The following is a 17777-nucleotide window of genomic DNA, read 5'->3' on the forward strand; positions in this document are numbered from 1 at the left end:
CGGTGTTTCCTTTTCCTTTAGAATTATGAGTATACTCGTAGTATAGAACATAGTCTGAATGCGCACATGCAACACGTCGATAAATTGAGCCGAGTTTCCAAAATATTAATTCTTGAGGGTACACATTTGAACAAACTTTAGCTTTGAAATTGGCTAGTGATTTAACCATATAGAAACTTCGAAACCAGTTACTTATCTAGTGAGTAGCAGTGTATGAATTGCGGTTACTTTAAGAGTTACGGAGTCCGTTAAATGATGTGAAAAGTGCATAATTCGGGGCTCAATAAAACCCTCAACTTCAAATAGTCTGCAGCTAGTCGATATCCTTTTCTATAGGGATAAAGCCGGCAACGGCGCGATGTGCTTTTGTTTTAAAATGGCAATACTTTGCGAGTTAACGACATCATTCGTGGACAGAAAGCTCTATTGTCAAGTTGCCAATTTTGTTTGAATGTTGGAAATTAATTTTAGAAAAATTTTATAAAAGTATTATGTTTGAAGTTTGTATTCATAGAGAAAAATTCTCTTTCCACATAACTGATCTTAATCGTGGCTTCATTTTATATAAATTGTTATGATTTTCGTTGTGAGGAAAAATTTTCTTATGTCAAAGTCATTTTTTAATTATATAATTCGTGGCCCTGATCAGTCTAAAGAGTTAAGAAATAAATATGCTCTTTATTCACATACCCAATTATATGTATATTATTGGAGCGGTGGAATTGCATACAAGTATATTGTTCAGTTAAAACTATCTGAGAATAACATTCAGTGTGTATTTAGGGTTCGAACGAAAACCCTTGTTAACGTTCCGTGGCGAATCTGTCCCCGTTCTCGGAACCTAGAATAAAAATTGTTAGAGAAGCGCAAATTAACAGAACTAAAGTGTACGGAATGTCAGTAAGTAAAATATGTGAAACATTCTGAAAATTCCTCGTTTTAATCGCTGAGGAATCTTTTTTTACAGAGAATTTCATAAGTCAAATATATGTCAGCACACCTTTGATGAAGGTCATAGAATTAAATTGAAATGCTCACATAGTTACCAAGAAACCATTATCAAAGAAACGGAGAATCAAAGGAAATGCATATACAGGGTGTATCAAAATCGTTCTGCCAACTGCTTGCTGTAGGTTCCTGTGACTGAAATAAGGTATACAATTTATATAAATAAATGTTCAATTGGCATTTACTTTGGAGATACAGGGTGTTAAAGTTTAAGAAAAAAATAGTTTTTATTTTTTAACTTTCAAACGGAAAATTTTTTAACCAAATTTCCTACATTTGTTTGACATATTGGTAGGTATAATTCAAAAAATTATCAACTTCAACCATTCACCAGTGGCGAAGATATGGGTGTCATGTTTCCTTTTTAGTTATAAAAAATTGTAACACCAGTATAATATTTCGTTTAAAGTAATCCGTTATGTGCGTCAATATGTTTAGCAAATTTGTTGTCTCTTCTTAGTTTGTTGTATTTTAAGTTGTTTCTGTTACACCTTGTATTTTACTTAATAAAAACCCAGTTTGTATGAAAGTTCGACACGATTTAAAATTTTATGTATTCGGCTAGATGACATATAATATGTGATTTATATGTATCATAATGACATGAAATATGTAAGCTTTGACAGAACTTATTAATTTATTTCAAGAATACATTGGTTTCCAGAATAAATTAAGAATCACATAAATAATTGTGTTAAGTTTCTTTAGTATGTCTCGAAATAGAATAGACCAAAGGGACCTTTACGTAACATGTCCAGGGAGGATACACATTTAAAAAATTTATAAATCGATCATCATCGCTCCTTGACAAAAATTCAAGTCATAACAAAAATTGTATCAACCCATAGAGACGCAACTCTGCAGAATTTAATGAAGCAGGCTGTATACTGTATACGTTTCAGTTTTATCGAATACAGTTAGCAGATTTGCTTTGTAAAAGTATAGTTAGGGCTTTAGTGTGTCTCAGACTTTTCCGCTATTCGAATTAAAGCTTCGTATCACGAGTCGTTTTTATTATAATATGTGGGTTATACAAGATCGATGCGTTAAATTTATGAGTAAACTGTGAATATTTTAAGTAGAGTAAATGATGCAAAAACAATTTTTCGCGTTTGCTGTTCACCAATTTTTTTTTAACTTCGATACTCAACCATTAATCACTTTATGTTAGGTGATATTTTTTTCTCTTGCTTTACTTCATTTTGTGCTACTTAGTCGATTCGCTGAGTGTTTATATTCTCTCTACTTTGCGATCTTATGAAGAAAATGAAAAAATATTATTAATATTATTATTTCTATGGTTATATAAAATGTGTCCCGAACATGCGAACCTTGAACTTCCTGCTTTTTCTCCGCTGGCTTTTTGATTGCTCATCGAGTTTTCTCATGTTATTTTGCTTCTGATTTATGAGCTGAGCGGACTGTTTCTTAAATTTTAAACCGGATCCGGACTCGGAGATCATATCCTTTTCAACCTTGGTAAGCCCTTTTCTTTACCTTACCGTTTGCTACGCTTCGATTATCTATTTGTGGGATTCGAACCCAATTCAATAGATCGCCATTTTTGGGTAAGTTTCCTCATATTTCTTGTCACCATTTTTGATTTTTAAATATGACACGATTTCTATTCTATAGTTGCTATTTTCATAAAAAAATGTCCAGTTTTTCTAATAAACAGGAAAAAAAATCCTCAAAATAATATGGTCATCAATGATAATGAAGCTTGATGATTTTATATTATTAAATTGTTTCATTACCTTGAACATTTCATTTTATTCATTTTACATTTCTTGACTTGTGCTGGAAGTTGATTTAATTCCTTTGTTCGTAATTTCATCCAGCAGTAAAGTAAGACTAATTCGTACTTTTAAGAACTGACTTACTAACACCGAGTGCTTCAATAGAGTTAAGTAAATAGCAATTCTTCAATGTTTCTTTTTTTGCCTCACTTTTAGAACTTTATTTTTCGCCTTTATAACGTGAATTGGAATAGAGCTCCAATTCACACCTTAGGGACATTTCTGATTTATTAGACCAAATCATTGGCGCTTGACCCATTCCAATCTCCGAGTCTATGGATAGGGCATTATTTTTAATTTTCCAGATCATTAAACATTTATTTTTAGGGAACAATTTATTTTTATTTATCGATGTTGTATTTTACAATTTAAATTAGTTTCAAATATTCTAATTCACAAGAAGTATGTGGCAAAATGCATTTCATCCAGCTAGATAATATAATTCGAGACATAAGTGCAGATGGAAGTAATGCTAATGTAGGTTTTTATATCGTTGTCTAGGGTTTTGATATAATGATGAATACACTATTTTGATTTCTGCTCCACGAATAATAGGTACAGATGAGCCGCTCGAAAGAAATAGGACCTTTTTTTGGGGGGGATATGACCCTGGGGATAAAAAATTTTATTGGTAAGACGGTACTGGAGACCGTACTTCCAGCCTATGTAGAGTTTAACCCACTAAAAAACCTCGTGTTTGCAGAGAATTTCGAGCTCGTGCCCGAAGTTCTCTATCGCGCTTTTGGGCCACTTTTGGTGTTTGGCATCAGATAACCGAGTCAAGCGGGAATACCGTTTTTTACTCTGCTATCGCTCTAGGCTAAGGGGACCTTTTAGGTTCGGGGCGATCTTAAATACTAAACCTAAGGGTAATAAAACAGTGTCATACTCTGGTTAGAGAGAAATTATCGATTTATGATACTACCTGCGACATTATAGCGGTACTGATAGCACTTGTTCGGTATTTCCTCATGAATGTCGACAAACAGCGGCTGCACTTTCTCACCAGTGCCAACACAGAGTGGTAAGACATCCATCACCAAATATCAATATTACAAGAAAATAACGATCGCAATGCCCTTTTAATTGACGAGAATACCTCTAACCAGGTTGCGACACATATGGGGGTCCTATATGAGTATAACAACCTCTTCACATCTCTTTTCACCTTAGAACTAACAGAGTTAACTAAAGTTCCACTAAACCTTTAACTAACAATACTAACGCTATCACTATGTACAACTTAGCTATTTCTCGATCGTGCCTCGACCTTATTGGAAAATAGGAAAGTTATTTACATATATACAGAAGGGTTAAAGCGATCTAACTAACAGATCCCGCACTAATGAAGTGATTAAGGTGGGGTATTTATTAAGCACTTTCCATGTTCATGAAATGATGCAGTGTCAATCCGGAAAATCAATTAGCCATTGATACGGATTTTGTTAGAAATGTTAATTCTTTAGAAATATTCTGTGAATCTTGTCTAACTGGAAGATAAGCAAGACTTCCTTGAATACCATTTCATTCATTGTGACGTCAGGCATATGTAGTCCCATAACTTCTGCTTCAACAAACGAAAATAATTACTTTATTCATTTCATTAATGAATATACTCACTATACTGTATTTTATTTGTTGACAAATAAATAATCGCCACATGCTTTAAAGATTACGTTGCTAATAGTGAGGTTTATTTTCATTTGAAAATGGTTCATTTATATTGTGGTAATGGGAAAGCATACTTATCTTGCAAAATGAAGGAGTTCTGCGTTAAAAAAGCCATTATGTATCCCTTGATAGTGCCATAGATTCCTGAGAAAAATTTAGACTGGCGATATATGGCGCTAACTTAAAAGAACGTTTCTGGGGTAAAGCAGTGTTAACTGCTCCTTATTTAGTCATCGTGTATACAAACGTGAGTATGATGAATAAAATATAATAATTTAAGAATATTCTGCTTTATGATACTATGATAAAACTGAAAAACACCAATTTGAGAGGAAATCAAATAAAGCTATTTTCACTCGTATAGGCATCTAATGGGTATGACGTTTAATCCAGAAAGCTATACATTTAATATAACTCGTGACGTTGTCGAGTATAAATTCAATATGTCAAAAGAAGAACTCGATGGCATGGCCGAAAAGGACGAGTTGATAAACGAAATAAGAATTACAAATGAAAGAGTACAAAGTAAAAGTACTGATGTAATCACTAATAGGGGGTACCTCTGGTGAAATATCTGTAAAATTTAAATCTAGCAAAACGGATAAATTAAATATCAGTCAAACTCTTATGGAAGAAGGTGAGGAATGCATTTATGAAAGTGGGATAAATCCCTTGGAAAAAGATCTCCTGACATAAGCTCTGATATAAAGTGTCCGTCACGTTCATTAGCGAAGAAAAAATTAAATGGCATTTCGGATATTAGGAAAAGTGAATCATTAAAATTGCAACCGCCGATGTAAAGACGACGAATTAATAGATATGAATATATCGTTCTTAGTGTTCAAACAGCATTTAAAAAATTCCTAAATACTATCAAAATATAGCTATAAACGAGCGTATAATGGAACAGCAGAAGCAATAAATAAGGAGCTAGATTCCTTCAAATCAAATCAAATCTAAATGTTGGCACCTAAGTCAAGAACCAAAAATATCGTTGATTGAAAATTGGTATTTACGATAAACAGTTATGAAATGAGTCATTTTAATATATAATTTTTAGAGTTGTATTTATTTTCTTGTTTAATTTTGAAAAGAAAAATTATTTGAAGTAATTTTGAGAGCAAACTTTACATAACAATCAAGCAACCCGGCTGTTTAAAAGCACACCGGCAATATTGTAGAGTTCGTGTAGTATGACAGCTAATCTCCACTATGCTTACTTCGTTTTTTGTATACTATAAATGGAGATGCGCAGAATCATACACTCCATAATATCGCAAGTATCGTGAAATATACTGTATAAATGATTTAGCTAATAATGGTAACATAAGACATGCATATCTAGTACAGTCTCAATAAATTTTTTTTTAATATAATGACTTCACATGGTTGATTATAAAATTTGATTAGATTATATTACATATTTAAAATTAGTATTTAAAAATTTTACATGATTGAATGTAATCCTTTTAGTACGCTCTTACCAAACAAACTTAATTACCAAGCACTGAAGGCGGAAGATAATTATAAAGCACAAAGTAATGTAGGGAACGTTATGCACCCGTTCAGATTTGTGAATAACTCTCAAGTTAGTAAACAGCTATCAAAATAAATGTTCAAAAGAACTATGATAGTTTTTAATACGAATGTTCAGCTACATGTATGTATATAAATGTGTCATCAGTTGAAACCAACTTACAAGTGTTGTAAAAATGTGGATTAGTTGCGGTGATGCAGACTTAGTAAATGATGAAATTGACCATAGAAACAGAACTCGTTTTTGGTTTAAATTGTTTGAAAATTGTGTAATATGTTGGAAAACGAAACGACAGAACTCAGTTGTTGCATATTCTACTAAAGCGGAAGATATGGTTGCATGTGAAACCATAGCAAAGGAAAAAGCATTGTGGCTTATTATCCACAATTGATATAAAATTGTTAGATCCGATATCACTTAACGAAAGAAATATGTTGTATAGCAATGGCTAACAAGCTAACTAGCCATAAACGCTCACAACATTTAGATATAAAATTCCATTTTATACGAAAATAAGTGGAGAATAGGTTGACCTATTTAAAATATTTATTCACGTTCAACCGAGAAGTTCATAAAACCATTACCGGACCCCAATTTCCAGGAGTCACGAATTAAAATTGCACTACTAGATAAGGAACATCAGTAGAAAGAAAATAAATAGTTCGTTTTATTATGTTTAAAAATTAACGTTTATTGATTTTCATTCGGTTTAATAGTTTGGCTAGTTGTTGATTATGATTTTTTCTAAGCCCTAACAGCGAATGCTGGACCAACATTAAATTCCCATTAAACGAAACATAATTGAAATTGTTTGTAAAATAATATGTAATAAAATAATATCATGAGTTAATGCGTTTTTTGAGGGAGATATATTGGAACATGCATCAGGGCAGAACAAAAATTGTATCAACCCACAGAACCGCAAGTCGGCAGAATTTAATTAAGCATACTGTATGCTGTGTACGGTTCAGTTCAATCGAATAGAATTAACAGTTTTGCTTTACAAAATTATAGTTCGGATTTTAGTGTGCCAAAGGGTTTTCAGCGATTAACAGTTGAATAATCATTACTCGAATTAAAGCTGTGTTAACGTTCATCGTTGTTTTTGTTATAAGACGCACCACGGCCTTATAATACAGTATGATGCAAATGTATGGAATACATTCATTTAAAATTCAGCGGTGTGGTTTTTGGAAAAACGCTCGGACACGTGGATTTTTATTTTTTCTTGCGGTTTTTCTGATGGTAAAGCCATGTATACAGGGTAGCCCAAAAATAAGTTATAACCATCAACTTCATTTTTGCAAAAGGAAACCCCTATTTTTTATTTCATTTTCGGATTCTACATCGAATTCTAAATATGTTTCATGTACTATGGCCTATACGTAAACCCAATATAGTTATCGAGAAATTTACGTCTAAACATATCAGTAACTAAGACAGCTCTTCGACTAAATGCACTTTGAATGGATGCTATTTTTCCTGTTTTAGCGTTCTAAGGATCGTTGACTGATGTAAATTATTATCAAGTGCGACCTGCCTGGTGCTAGTATGGGACTAACGCTAAAAAAGGAAAAAGTGGCATTCATACAAAGTGCATCTGGTTGAAGAGCTATCTTTGTTACTGATATGTTTAGACGTAAATTTCTCGATAACTGTTGAGTTTAAGTATAGGTCATGGTATATGTTTATATATATATGGTATATTTAGAATTCGATGTAGAATTCGAAAATGAAATAGAAAATAGGGGTTTCCATTTGAAAAAATGAAGTTGATGGTCATAACTCATTTTTGGATCACCCCGTATACATGACTTTACCATTAGAAAAGACGCAAAAAAAAAAAATCCGCGTGTCCGAGCGTTTTTTCAAAAACCACACTGCTGAATTTTAAATGAATGTATTCCATACATTTACATCATACTGTATACGAAAATAAATATACCTTTGAGGTGATTGATGGATTTACAAAGTCCGTCAATTTTCACTCTCGTAAAACTGTGAGTTCACAGAAAGCCATTGCTCACTTAAAAGCTTTTGTCAGTTGTAGATCCTTTAAAAATCATAAGTTCATATCCAGGTACCAAGTTTTCATCTTCCGTGTTTCATATTTTATTGAAGAGTGAAATTGCATAGGGTATGTCTTACACACAAAACCCAAGTTTAAGAGAATATTCTTTGGATCAAAATGAGAAAAAAGATCATATAAACATATTTCCGGAATCGTTGCATTTTCGAAACAGGATGTTGAATAAAAAAAATGTCATTTTGTAATGTTTTTTTTTTAATGATTAGGCCGACTAAATTATACGAAATCCCAATATTAATAAGCAAACTGTTGATTTCTCTAAAGTTATCGATGTATATTAACTGCTTTTTACTTGAAGTCTTGCACGCCACTGCCTCTAATTGATCATGTTCGGCACTAAATAACTCGTAACGAGCCGTCAGGCAATATAATTCCCATCATCATAAATCAATTACCGGCAGTATAATAATCGCCGGCAGCGCGCACCTAAAGGATCTTAAATTAAAATTGTATTTTATTTTCCCTCAGTGGCGGGTGCAACTTTTTATTATTACATTTTTCCCTTCGTTCCGCGATCACTTGCAATTAAGCGGAAATTAAATTCTTTCTTGCCAAAGCAAAGAGAGCGGTGTACATTGGATATTATGACGTACATTCTTTTGATCTTTTCTTTTAAAAGCTTCTCAAGAAATTTCAGGTTTAATAAGAAAGTTAAGTTGCTGGTAATTATCAGCAACCCGCGTTTCTTGGAATAATTTTATGAATCCATGTAGTTTCTTTTATATGTTGTTCGTCTTCAGTTTCATCAGCCCCAAGTTCGCCATTTTATAAAATAATATGCAACGTTCGTAACATAATATGAAAATCGACATAAAACAATAAACGGGATCATATGTCTAGCAGAAGTCATCTATATATCTTCAATACCTAACCTTACTCCGTCTGAAACATGACATACGTTCAACGCCATGTGTCAACATACCTGATCCATAACATGACGCGATATTTAAATTTTAAAATTATTTGTTACGCTTCTCAGGATATTTCTACTTTTTCATGTGTTTTTAGACATTCAAAATACCTTCTATTTAATTTTCATCTTTTCATCAGGCTGCATAGCCTCGAATAACAGTTCGTTTATTATTGTTTACAGCGAAATTTACAACCGACATCAAACCTAGCAATTCCGCGAATAGTATCGGATTTGCCATTAAATTTTATCTGCCCCGATTGCAGCGGGCGTTAGTTTAAATTAATTTAATTCGCTCGCGTTTGTTTTATTGTCGCATTAACTATTGTTTCAGGTGACGCAGAGATCGCCACTCCAGAACCCACTTTGGTTCCGGAGTACGTGAACCCGTATCCCATCAAAAATCCCTGCTACCGGTTTGCCGACATACGCAATAAGGAGTTTTTTAGCCCTGCATACCCCCCCGATGCTCCGACCTACCCCAACAATACCAACTGCGTAGTAGTTTTGACAGGTATGTTATTCATGTTCACTCACGGATTAAACATAAAAGAAGACGTGTTGTGCATGGCTCAACACTCTAGTTCGTAGGTGAAGCAAATAGAAAATGAAAAAAGAAGGACAGGAGTTTTCAAGCGCAGTGTTAGAGCAATCGGAACCTATGTTTTTGCTATCAGATTGCAATTGAAGCAACAAATTTATTCATTAACCGAATTCATTTATTCACTGAATTAATTTTTTTCGATCGATGTGTCCTCTATTGACCTTTCTCATAAAAAGCGGACGGCCGCAATAAAAATGGAATATCATTAAAGCCCTATTTTCGTAACTGAATCGCGAATGAACATGATTTTGATTTCAATTTTTCAGTTTTTGTGGGTGGTTTTGTAATGGTAATTAAAAGCTTGACTTCCAGTAGGTTTGAATTCTGTTATTTTGGAAGATGGATGGTATAAATTTTGAATGAATGAGTGATAAATTCTCAAATTGTAAACATAAGGTGATGATTTGAGAATATGAAATGTATAAACATAACCCCTGTCAAAAGTGATAAACCGATATGACCACTGACCTCTGAATGATATTGACGTTTCACGGTTGATTAGGATTAAATCCAAATTTTAATCGCTTGAAGAATAAATTCAATAGAAAATATCTAATATGTAGGACGCTGTAAAATGTTATTCAACAAAAAAGGGCCCAGATCAGCAAATGCTTCGTTTCCGAGATACAAGGGAATAAAAAAAATGTTTTTAATGATACTTATTCATAACATTTATTTACTTTAAATTGAAATGTAATATGTCACTGAAGACTTCAGGGGGAATTGGATGACGTCTCTTGACTCTACTGCCTCTTTCTATTTGCGACGACAGTATTGTTCCAAAAGGGCTTCAGAATTTACAAAAAAAATTCTTATAAGTTTTTGACTTTAATGGAACAATTTGTGACAATTTATCATGCCACCGAAGGTTTCAATGATTTAAATAGGTTTTAGTTTAGTTTCAGTAGAAAAATTGTGTAATTCTCTCCCACGGGAAATTTTTAGGAAGTTTTGAATTTTTAAGGTGATATTTATCTCTTTAATCGACATATGTTGATTCTATATTGACCCTGCATAGAATCAAAACTTTCATTTTTTAAAATCGCGAAAATTAGAATTAAAGTTAGTGCATATCGCGACAACTGAAAAATATAGAGTAGTCTATCCATAGTATGCTGATATATGTATGTAGCTAATCCAGGAAATGTTTGATGGGATACATCAGTTCGAAAAATCGACTTGTTTCGCGAGAAGGAATAGAGAAATGATTGAAATTGCAACTGGAAACGAGCTAACTTCCCCAAAGGGTTTTTCAAAAAAGGGAAAACGAGAGGACTTTTTTTAACCTGGGACCCTCAAAAAATTGAATCTGTTGATAGCGCCGATTAAAAGTAATCCGCACTTGGGCTTTATCTTTGGAGTTGGTCCCTTTTTCTCTTGAAAAAACTGTAGATATACATTTTATTACGCAAGTAATACTGTGTGTTTCAGCTAAACGTTTCTCTTGCTTCTACGTTATTTACACTTTCCAAACAACTTATAACTCGCTCGGTAACTTAATAAAATCCCTACGAACCCCCGGGGTTTAGCAAAGACCGAAAAGGAAACGTAGCTTCTTAAACCAAACATTTCCCCTCACATAAATCCACCTTAAAGCGACACTAATTTGTAGTAATCTTACCTAGTGCGCGATAAATCTGCGCTCTCCAGTTAAACGGTCTCTCGTACTCGTTGAAAATACTGTAGTTTTGCCTGCTTTTCTAGGTTTTATTGACTAACCCCTGAATGATTAAATTCAAATTCCACCATGCCGCAAAAATCCATAACCAAACATGGTCAGAATGTGTTAATGCGGAATGATGATTCTATATAGCTACCGGTTTTACATGTAAAAATCAGTAGTTGGCATATTGATTTTCGTTTTAAGAGTGGTCATTTTGTTTCGCATCGAAATTTACAAAATGAATTATTGATTGAGTGTTTTCGAAACTGATTAGTGAAACAAAATCTAAATGAAGTAAACAAGCATTATTAAAGCCATGACAATTGAATTTTCTAGTTGGATAATGAACAAACCGCTACAGTTTTAAACTGTATTAATTACCAACGAGTTAATCGATTAAGCTGGAAGCGACGAACGTCGACTTCGGGAAAACTGGACAGTGAGGAAATTACTCGATGTTAAACAACTTAAAGTTAGTTGGATCCTCACTTGTGGGCGTGAGAGGGGGATATTTTAGAAGTAACTCAACTTGTGCGAGTAGAATATTGAATACTTCATAGTTTCAAATTTGTTGTCCAGTTACGCGAAGGAGACGTGATTGAAGTTGAAGTGGGGAGCACTTGGTGGAATAAATTCCAGTTGAAAGATAGATTCTGGGCTTGGGGAAGTCTAATAATTGATTGTATGCTCCCTTAAATTAGTTTCCTGGTTGGAATAAAGATCATGGGGTATCCCTCGGCGAACATTAAAGCGACGAAAACTTGCCAAGAACGTGTCCGTTGTCAAAAGTTGATAAAAGCTCCAACTAAATCACTTTAGTGTTACCGAACAGAAATACAAATTTTAATTGCAGGTTTTTTCACCCCTATGTTTACTCAGAGGAGTCAAAAATGGACCTGTATAATCGACACACACGTGGGAAAATGTCTTTAATTGATTGAGCCTAAGGGAAAAAAAAAATTTTGATTATTTTCAATTGAGATACTGGAAAGCCGTTTTATTAACCCATACGCTACAATACTGATTGATCTTTAGAAACAACTACAATACAAGTCGTAAGGAATATTATATTTCAGCATACATCCCCCTATACCTATCGTTTACAATGTCATAGCTGTGAAGGCTGAAAGCTAAATATGTGTATGAAATCTGCAAGTTTTAGGCACAATAAGCACAATAAGGCAGAATAAAATTGTGTAGCTTTAGGGATTAGGACGAGTATAGCCCCAGTCGGCTTATTGAAAAGCCGTATTTTTAATTTGATCCCAGATGATATACAAAATTAATGCACTTACTGAAATCGCAAATCTATAAACAAATGATGTAAAAAATCGGCGTACATTTTGTATAAAACAGTGATTGTAAAATCGTCACTTTTTCTTAAAACCAGTCGTCAATTTTCTAGAGAAAAGTACCACTATTTTAACGACTTTTGGTTTTGAAAAATCTACATATTTTTATGGAAATCCAAAAAGCTATCTTAAAAACTGATTCCCTCATAAACAGTGATTTTACGACCGACCCCCTTTTTAAAGATAGTTGTCAATTTTCAAGAGAAGGTTCAGTTTGAATCTCGATGACAAAAAAAATCGAAACCCTTTCATGAAAATCTAACACTGATTTGGTGATTTAGGTTTCTATCATCTAACTGTATAATATTGAGTTTTAAGCATTATTGGTGCTGATATTCGCTACAACAGGATTGCTTTTGCACGGCGATAGTGTTAAATTCACCCCGGACAGCTCCGGGTTGTTTGCAATTCACCCTGAGCAGCCCCCGGGCTGTTAGCAGCCGAACAACATGGGATAAGTGGGTCTTTAACCTGGATATTGAGTACTTTTATTATTTTTGAACTGTCCTCGCGACCGCCACCGCAGCTTTATGTTCCAATTTTTCAAATAATTTTGCTGTTATCATCCGCCAGCGTACCCGACACTCGTTCTTTCTACGGCTTGGTTTAGTTTTGAAATTTTCTCGCAGGAGATGTTCCACGGCAGGAGTCAAAGCACCGAATTCTGCGGTACACGGCATGTATCTTGTACTATATCTCAATGAGGCTTGATCTGAATTAAGTCGAACCAATCCCATATAAGCTGAATTCATAAACTCATCGAAAGCACCAATTACGAGTTTTATGATGTGATATAATATAATAATCGATGCACCTACACCTGCAATAGTATAGGATTAAGTGCCTTGGCGAAACGTTTTGCATAAGCACATTGTGATAGTTAGCTAAACTCCTGGCTTTGGATTTGCATAAACGAACGGTAATAAGTTTCTATTTTTCTTACTGTTGGATCACTGCACTTAACCTTAATTAAAATTCCCAACAGGAATATTTCAACTCAACTCTTAAGGCAGCAAATTAAATCCACTCCTCTCCATAGAAACACCGTTTTCAGTTCCGGAAGTTATAATTAAGAAAGTGTTCTTATGCCAAAATGATTGTTGTTTGAGTAGGTGTATTCGAAAGCGCCATGGCGGCTTTAATTAAACTCTAAGCTAATTGTTAACAGCTCTTGGCTTTGTTTCTTTAATAAAATAGTTCAATTCCGGGATCAGTCAAACCTCCCGAGATGAAAAGCCAATATTCTAGACAGTAGATAAATAGGTTCCGTGGGCCGGGTACTTATTATTAGGCTTTATTAATTAAATTATCTCTGAAATGCCAAGAGTAAAAATGAAGTGAAGGCAGAGTCCCGAAGGGCGCATTTAGTAAATAAATCCTATCCCGAGAGCGAATCTTCAGTTGTGAAATTAGTTTGCCAGTTGTTTTCCCTTTTGTAGTTCTTTCTCGTTAAGGCAAACATTTTGCTCAGTTCCGGGATAGGCGAATCACCGGAGGATTTCCTCGTGAAGCGAAAAACTATGGTTTTTTAATGTAAAGCACATGGGGGGATGTGTAATTGAAACTTTGGGGATTGGCTGACTGGTTACGAACGAAGTATGTTTATTCTTGCACATTTAAACAATGTTCTAATTGCATAAATTCTTCATTGCAACTTGATTATAAGCAGAAGATTAAGCGAGCTTCCGGTCCGCAAAATTCATGTCTAGGCACTTTCCTTCTTGAATTCGGACTTAAATATGTCTGGACCTAACAAACGAACTTCGGCATTATTACTGTAAACAATAAACGCAGCAGAATGGGCAAAACATCCGCCGGAAGGCCAGCTACAGCTACGATAATGACTGGATGGGCAGCAAGAAACCATTAAGCTGCCGTTGCTGGGGCGAATCCGGGTATCCATCAGGTCCGGAACTGTCTCTGTGTTATTGTCTTAAATGGAGTTTTTGTCCGGGAAGTGTCTCTATTAAATTACAAACTTGTTTTTAAGGCATTTCAGGGGTTTCGGAGAAGAAAGTTACATGTATAGTACCTTGATAATAATCTGATGAAAAGCTTTTTGATCTCGATTCATTATTATGTGATTAAAAATGTTTTAAGCGTATCAGCGATATTTTCCAAGAGCAGCACTAGCAGTGATGATTTGCACTGCTGATTGATCTTTCCATTTTGCAAAGTTCTTTTTATTTTTTGATTAATGCTCGGAACGGGCTTTATTAGCTATTGATTATGAGTTTTCCTGGATAACTGCTGAATAAATCCTTTCTAAACTTTTGTTTGTTGCATCAGTACTAATGTTTGCACCAAAATGAGAATTTCAATGTATACGATTTTTAAAAAAGGTAATTTTCCATTTTCGACTTTGTGCCACTTTTCAAATTTTAAGGGTCGATATGACGGAAGGAAATCTATGGATCGTTAGATTTAAAAAATATGTTGAGTTCTAGAGTGAAGGTTATGCCAAAACTAAGAAAAGACATCGCTTTTCTGAAAACATTTGACTGCAATTTCTAATTTTTTCGAATTTAGCGAAAGTAGTCGCATTTTTGAGAGAAATCAGCTGAAAGTGGGCACCATATCGATTAGTCTATATGTTTTATTTAAAAATATGCTTACTATAGACGGGGTGAGCGGAATTTTTTGAATTTCTATGTATACTAAAGCTGAGTCACACTACTAGATACTTCATATCACGCATGCGCATCTGCATTACTTTAGAATTTATTCTGGATTTTATTTCTAATTTATTAGATCTTATTTATAATTTTAACCAATAAGAAGATTTTAAAAATTCGCCTATTAGGGAATAAATGAAGGAAAACTTGGTAATTTTGATTATGTTTTTGAATTATGAGTTTCAAAGCGCATGCATTATATTAGAAATTCGTAATTTTTTCAACGTGTGCATAACTTCATTGTTTTCCAACAATAAGAATTAAAAAATAAATTTACTAGAAAGGGGGTTAAATCGGACGATGGAAAGAAGAATTTTTTCAGGGGAAGAAATGAGGGTAATGTGATGAGGACTAAATGTGAGTAATTAAAAGGACCCAAACATAATTTCTTCTTAATTTAGATTGGTTTGGCGCGTGTGTGTAAGACGGGCCGCGATAATAGATTGAGAGGGGTCGAAGGGTTTGTGGTGTCGACAATTTAAGTTGACTTTATGTCGGATGAATTTGCAGTTAAGAAACCCACTAGTTATCAAGTTTTGTGAGCCAGGGGCAAAGCATTTATATCCCCTTTAAGAGAGGGATTTTACGTTAATTTTCTGTAAGTTACCTTAATTCCCAAATAAAAAAACGGATATATTTGTCAGCGTAAAGACCAATGTTAATCAAGGCGTTTCCTGGCAAGAATCCAAGGAGCAATAACTCAAGGGACGCCCTTTATATTTCCACCGGAGATCGATATAATAGAAAAGTGACTAACAATTCCCAAGAGTGATCGACGCCGGGGTTTCAACTTATTGAAAACAAATATCAACATTACCAACTTGTCGGTTGGAAGGCGCAGAATTTCCAATAGACAAATCGTACAGTTATAGAGAGCACTTGAAACTGCATAGCGACTTGCGCTCAAGAGAAATACCCGATAATTCTTCTTGACAGGGATTCATTAGTCGAGCCTCACCTTTGGATCGTTGCTGAATTGAAAACTTGTCAGAATGGCAAATCGCAGTTCGGAAGAGATAATGATCACTCAAAGCTCAAATCGAACGCTGAAATATGGAGTTTGGAATGTGATGTTGCTTCAAGAGATTAAAACTATTTAGTGTTGGTTGAGTGAATGCATAATCTGGCCTCATTAGTTCGTAGAAGGGATTATATACTGATCAGAAAGCTCTAGTTAATTGGAGTTTGTTTAGCGTTTAGGTTTATTGTGACTAGTGGTAATGAAGAGATAGTATATGGGTACGTGGTATGGTATATATGTATATGGGATATGAGACCAAATATAGCTATCGTGCCGTGGAAATTAGTCAAGGAAATTGATAGAATATGGAAGAGGAGGCAGAATGTGCGTGAGGAGTGGAAGATGGAAAGCAAATTGAGATACAATGTGGGGAAAATTGGGACGATGTTAATAGAGAGGATGGAGAAGATAAGGTAGCGGGTAGTTCGAATAGAGGAAGGTAGAATGATGCGCCGTTGAAGCAATTTCCAGTTATCATTAAACAGAGAACCCAATATGGTAAATTAATTGCGAAAGACAACAAAACAATACACTCGGGGATTAAACCTACGTTACAGAAGACTTCCTGCTGTGTCGACTAAGTTTCATATTAATTAACAGCAAATATGCAGTAAAGTGGCACTGGGAAAGTTCCATTACCGGAAAAGTAACGAAAATTGTTTCGAATTCGAGACGGGACGGAAGCAACAAGCGAAACAATGTTTTGAAAGTTTATAATTACTTCCATTGAAAGGGCTTGCATTGCACTATTTTCGTTTCCTCGAACAGGGTTCACTGGAAAATGTACTAGAAGTTCTAAATTAATATTATTAAAGTTTGTTTAATTACTCCCTACATTGTTCATATTGGCCGTAATCGTAATTTCATGTATTGAAGGTGAATGGATGGATCGTGTTAATACCCAAAACCTCAAAATTGCTCCATTTCTATTAATGGGAAAAACCTTTTTCCCTTTCGTATGTGTCGCATCTAATTAACGAAAACGGGCACAATCGCCAGAAAGGTAAATTACAGCTGTGGGAATTGACGACATTAATATTAACCCGACCGACTTCAACAACTTTAATTAACCTAATTTGTTTCGGCACGTTTTAATCGAAATCGCTTTTCTTATTCGCAAAGTCGGTTTTGTACAAAGGCAACTCGTCAGATTTAATAAGTTTTTGTTGTTTTATTTGTGCTGTTGTCGTTGTCGTTGCTCTCCCAATTAGCTCCGGAATTTATCATTGTTTCTGCTGCGAAAAATGATAAATTCCCTATCTAATTGCGAGATTTTAACTTCATTTAGTGCGAGAGTGGATATTAAAGCTATATTTCATGTCAATATTTCTAAATGATGTACATTATATTCATGACATTTTTAGAGTAATTTAGGTTAGTTCACATGTTCAACAATAATGTAAACAACATGATTGTTAATTATTCACCGATTACATCTTTCCTTTGTT

The 17777-nt window shown here is 34.4% G+C and overlaps 2 protein-coding genes across 6 annotated transcripts in view; one reads left to right on the forward strand and one right to left on the reverse strand.

Moving 5' to 3' along the window:
- The window catches only part of Neto (Neuropilin and tolloid-like), an 86934-nt gene that overhangs the window by 50220 nt on the left and 18937 nt on the right, over positions 1-17777 (forward strand). For all 5 annotated transcript variants that reach the window (XR_010752276.1, XM_066392982.1, XM_066392981.1 and 2 more), the window contains one exon: positions 9349-9528. Coding sequence is in view for 4 of the 5 variants with exons in the window: in XM_066392982.1 (XP_066249079.1) it covers positions 9349-9528 (180 nt within the window). In the remaining variant the exon portion in view is untranslated. The remainder of the gene's footprint in view (positions 1-9348; positions 9529-17777) is intronic.
- LOC136410690 (5-oxoprolinase) overlaps positions 1-17777 on the reverse strand; it is a 104144-nt gene that overhangs the window by 40850 nt on the left and 45517 nt on the right. The gene's annotated exons all lie outside the window — the stretch shown is intronic.

This window comes from Euwallacea similis, chromosome 9 (assembly GCF_039881205.1).
Source record: "Euwallacea similis isolate ESF13 chromosome 9, ESF131.1, whole genome shotgun sequence".
Taxonomy (NCBI): domain Eukaryota; kingdom Metazoa; phylum Arthropoda; class Insecta; order Coleoptera; family Curculionidae; genus Euwallacea; species Euwallacea similis.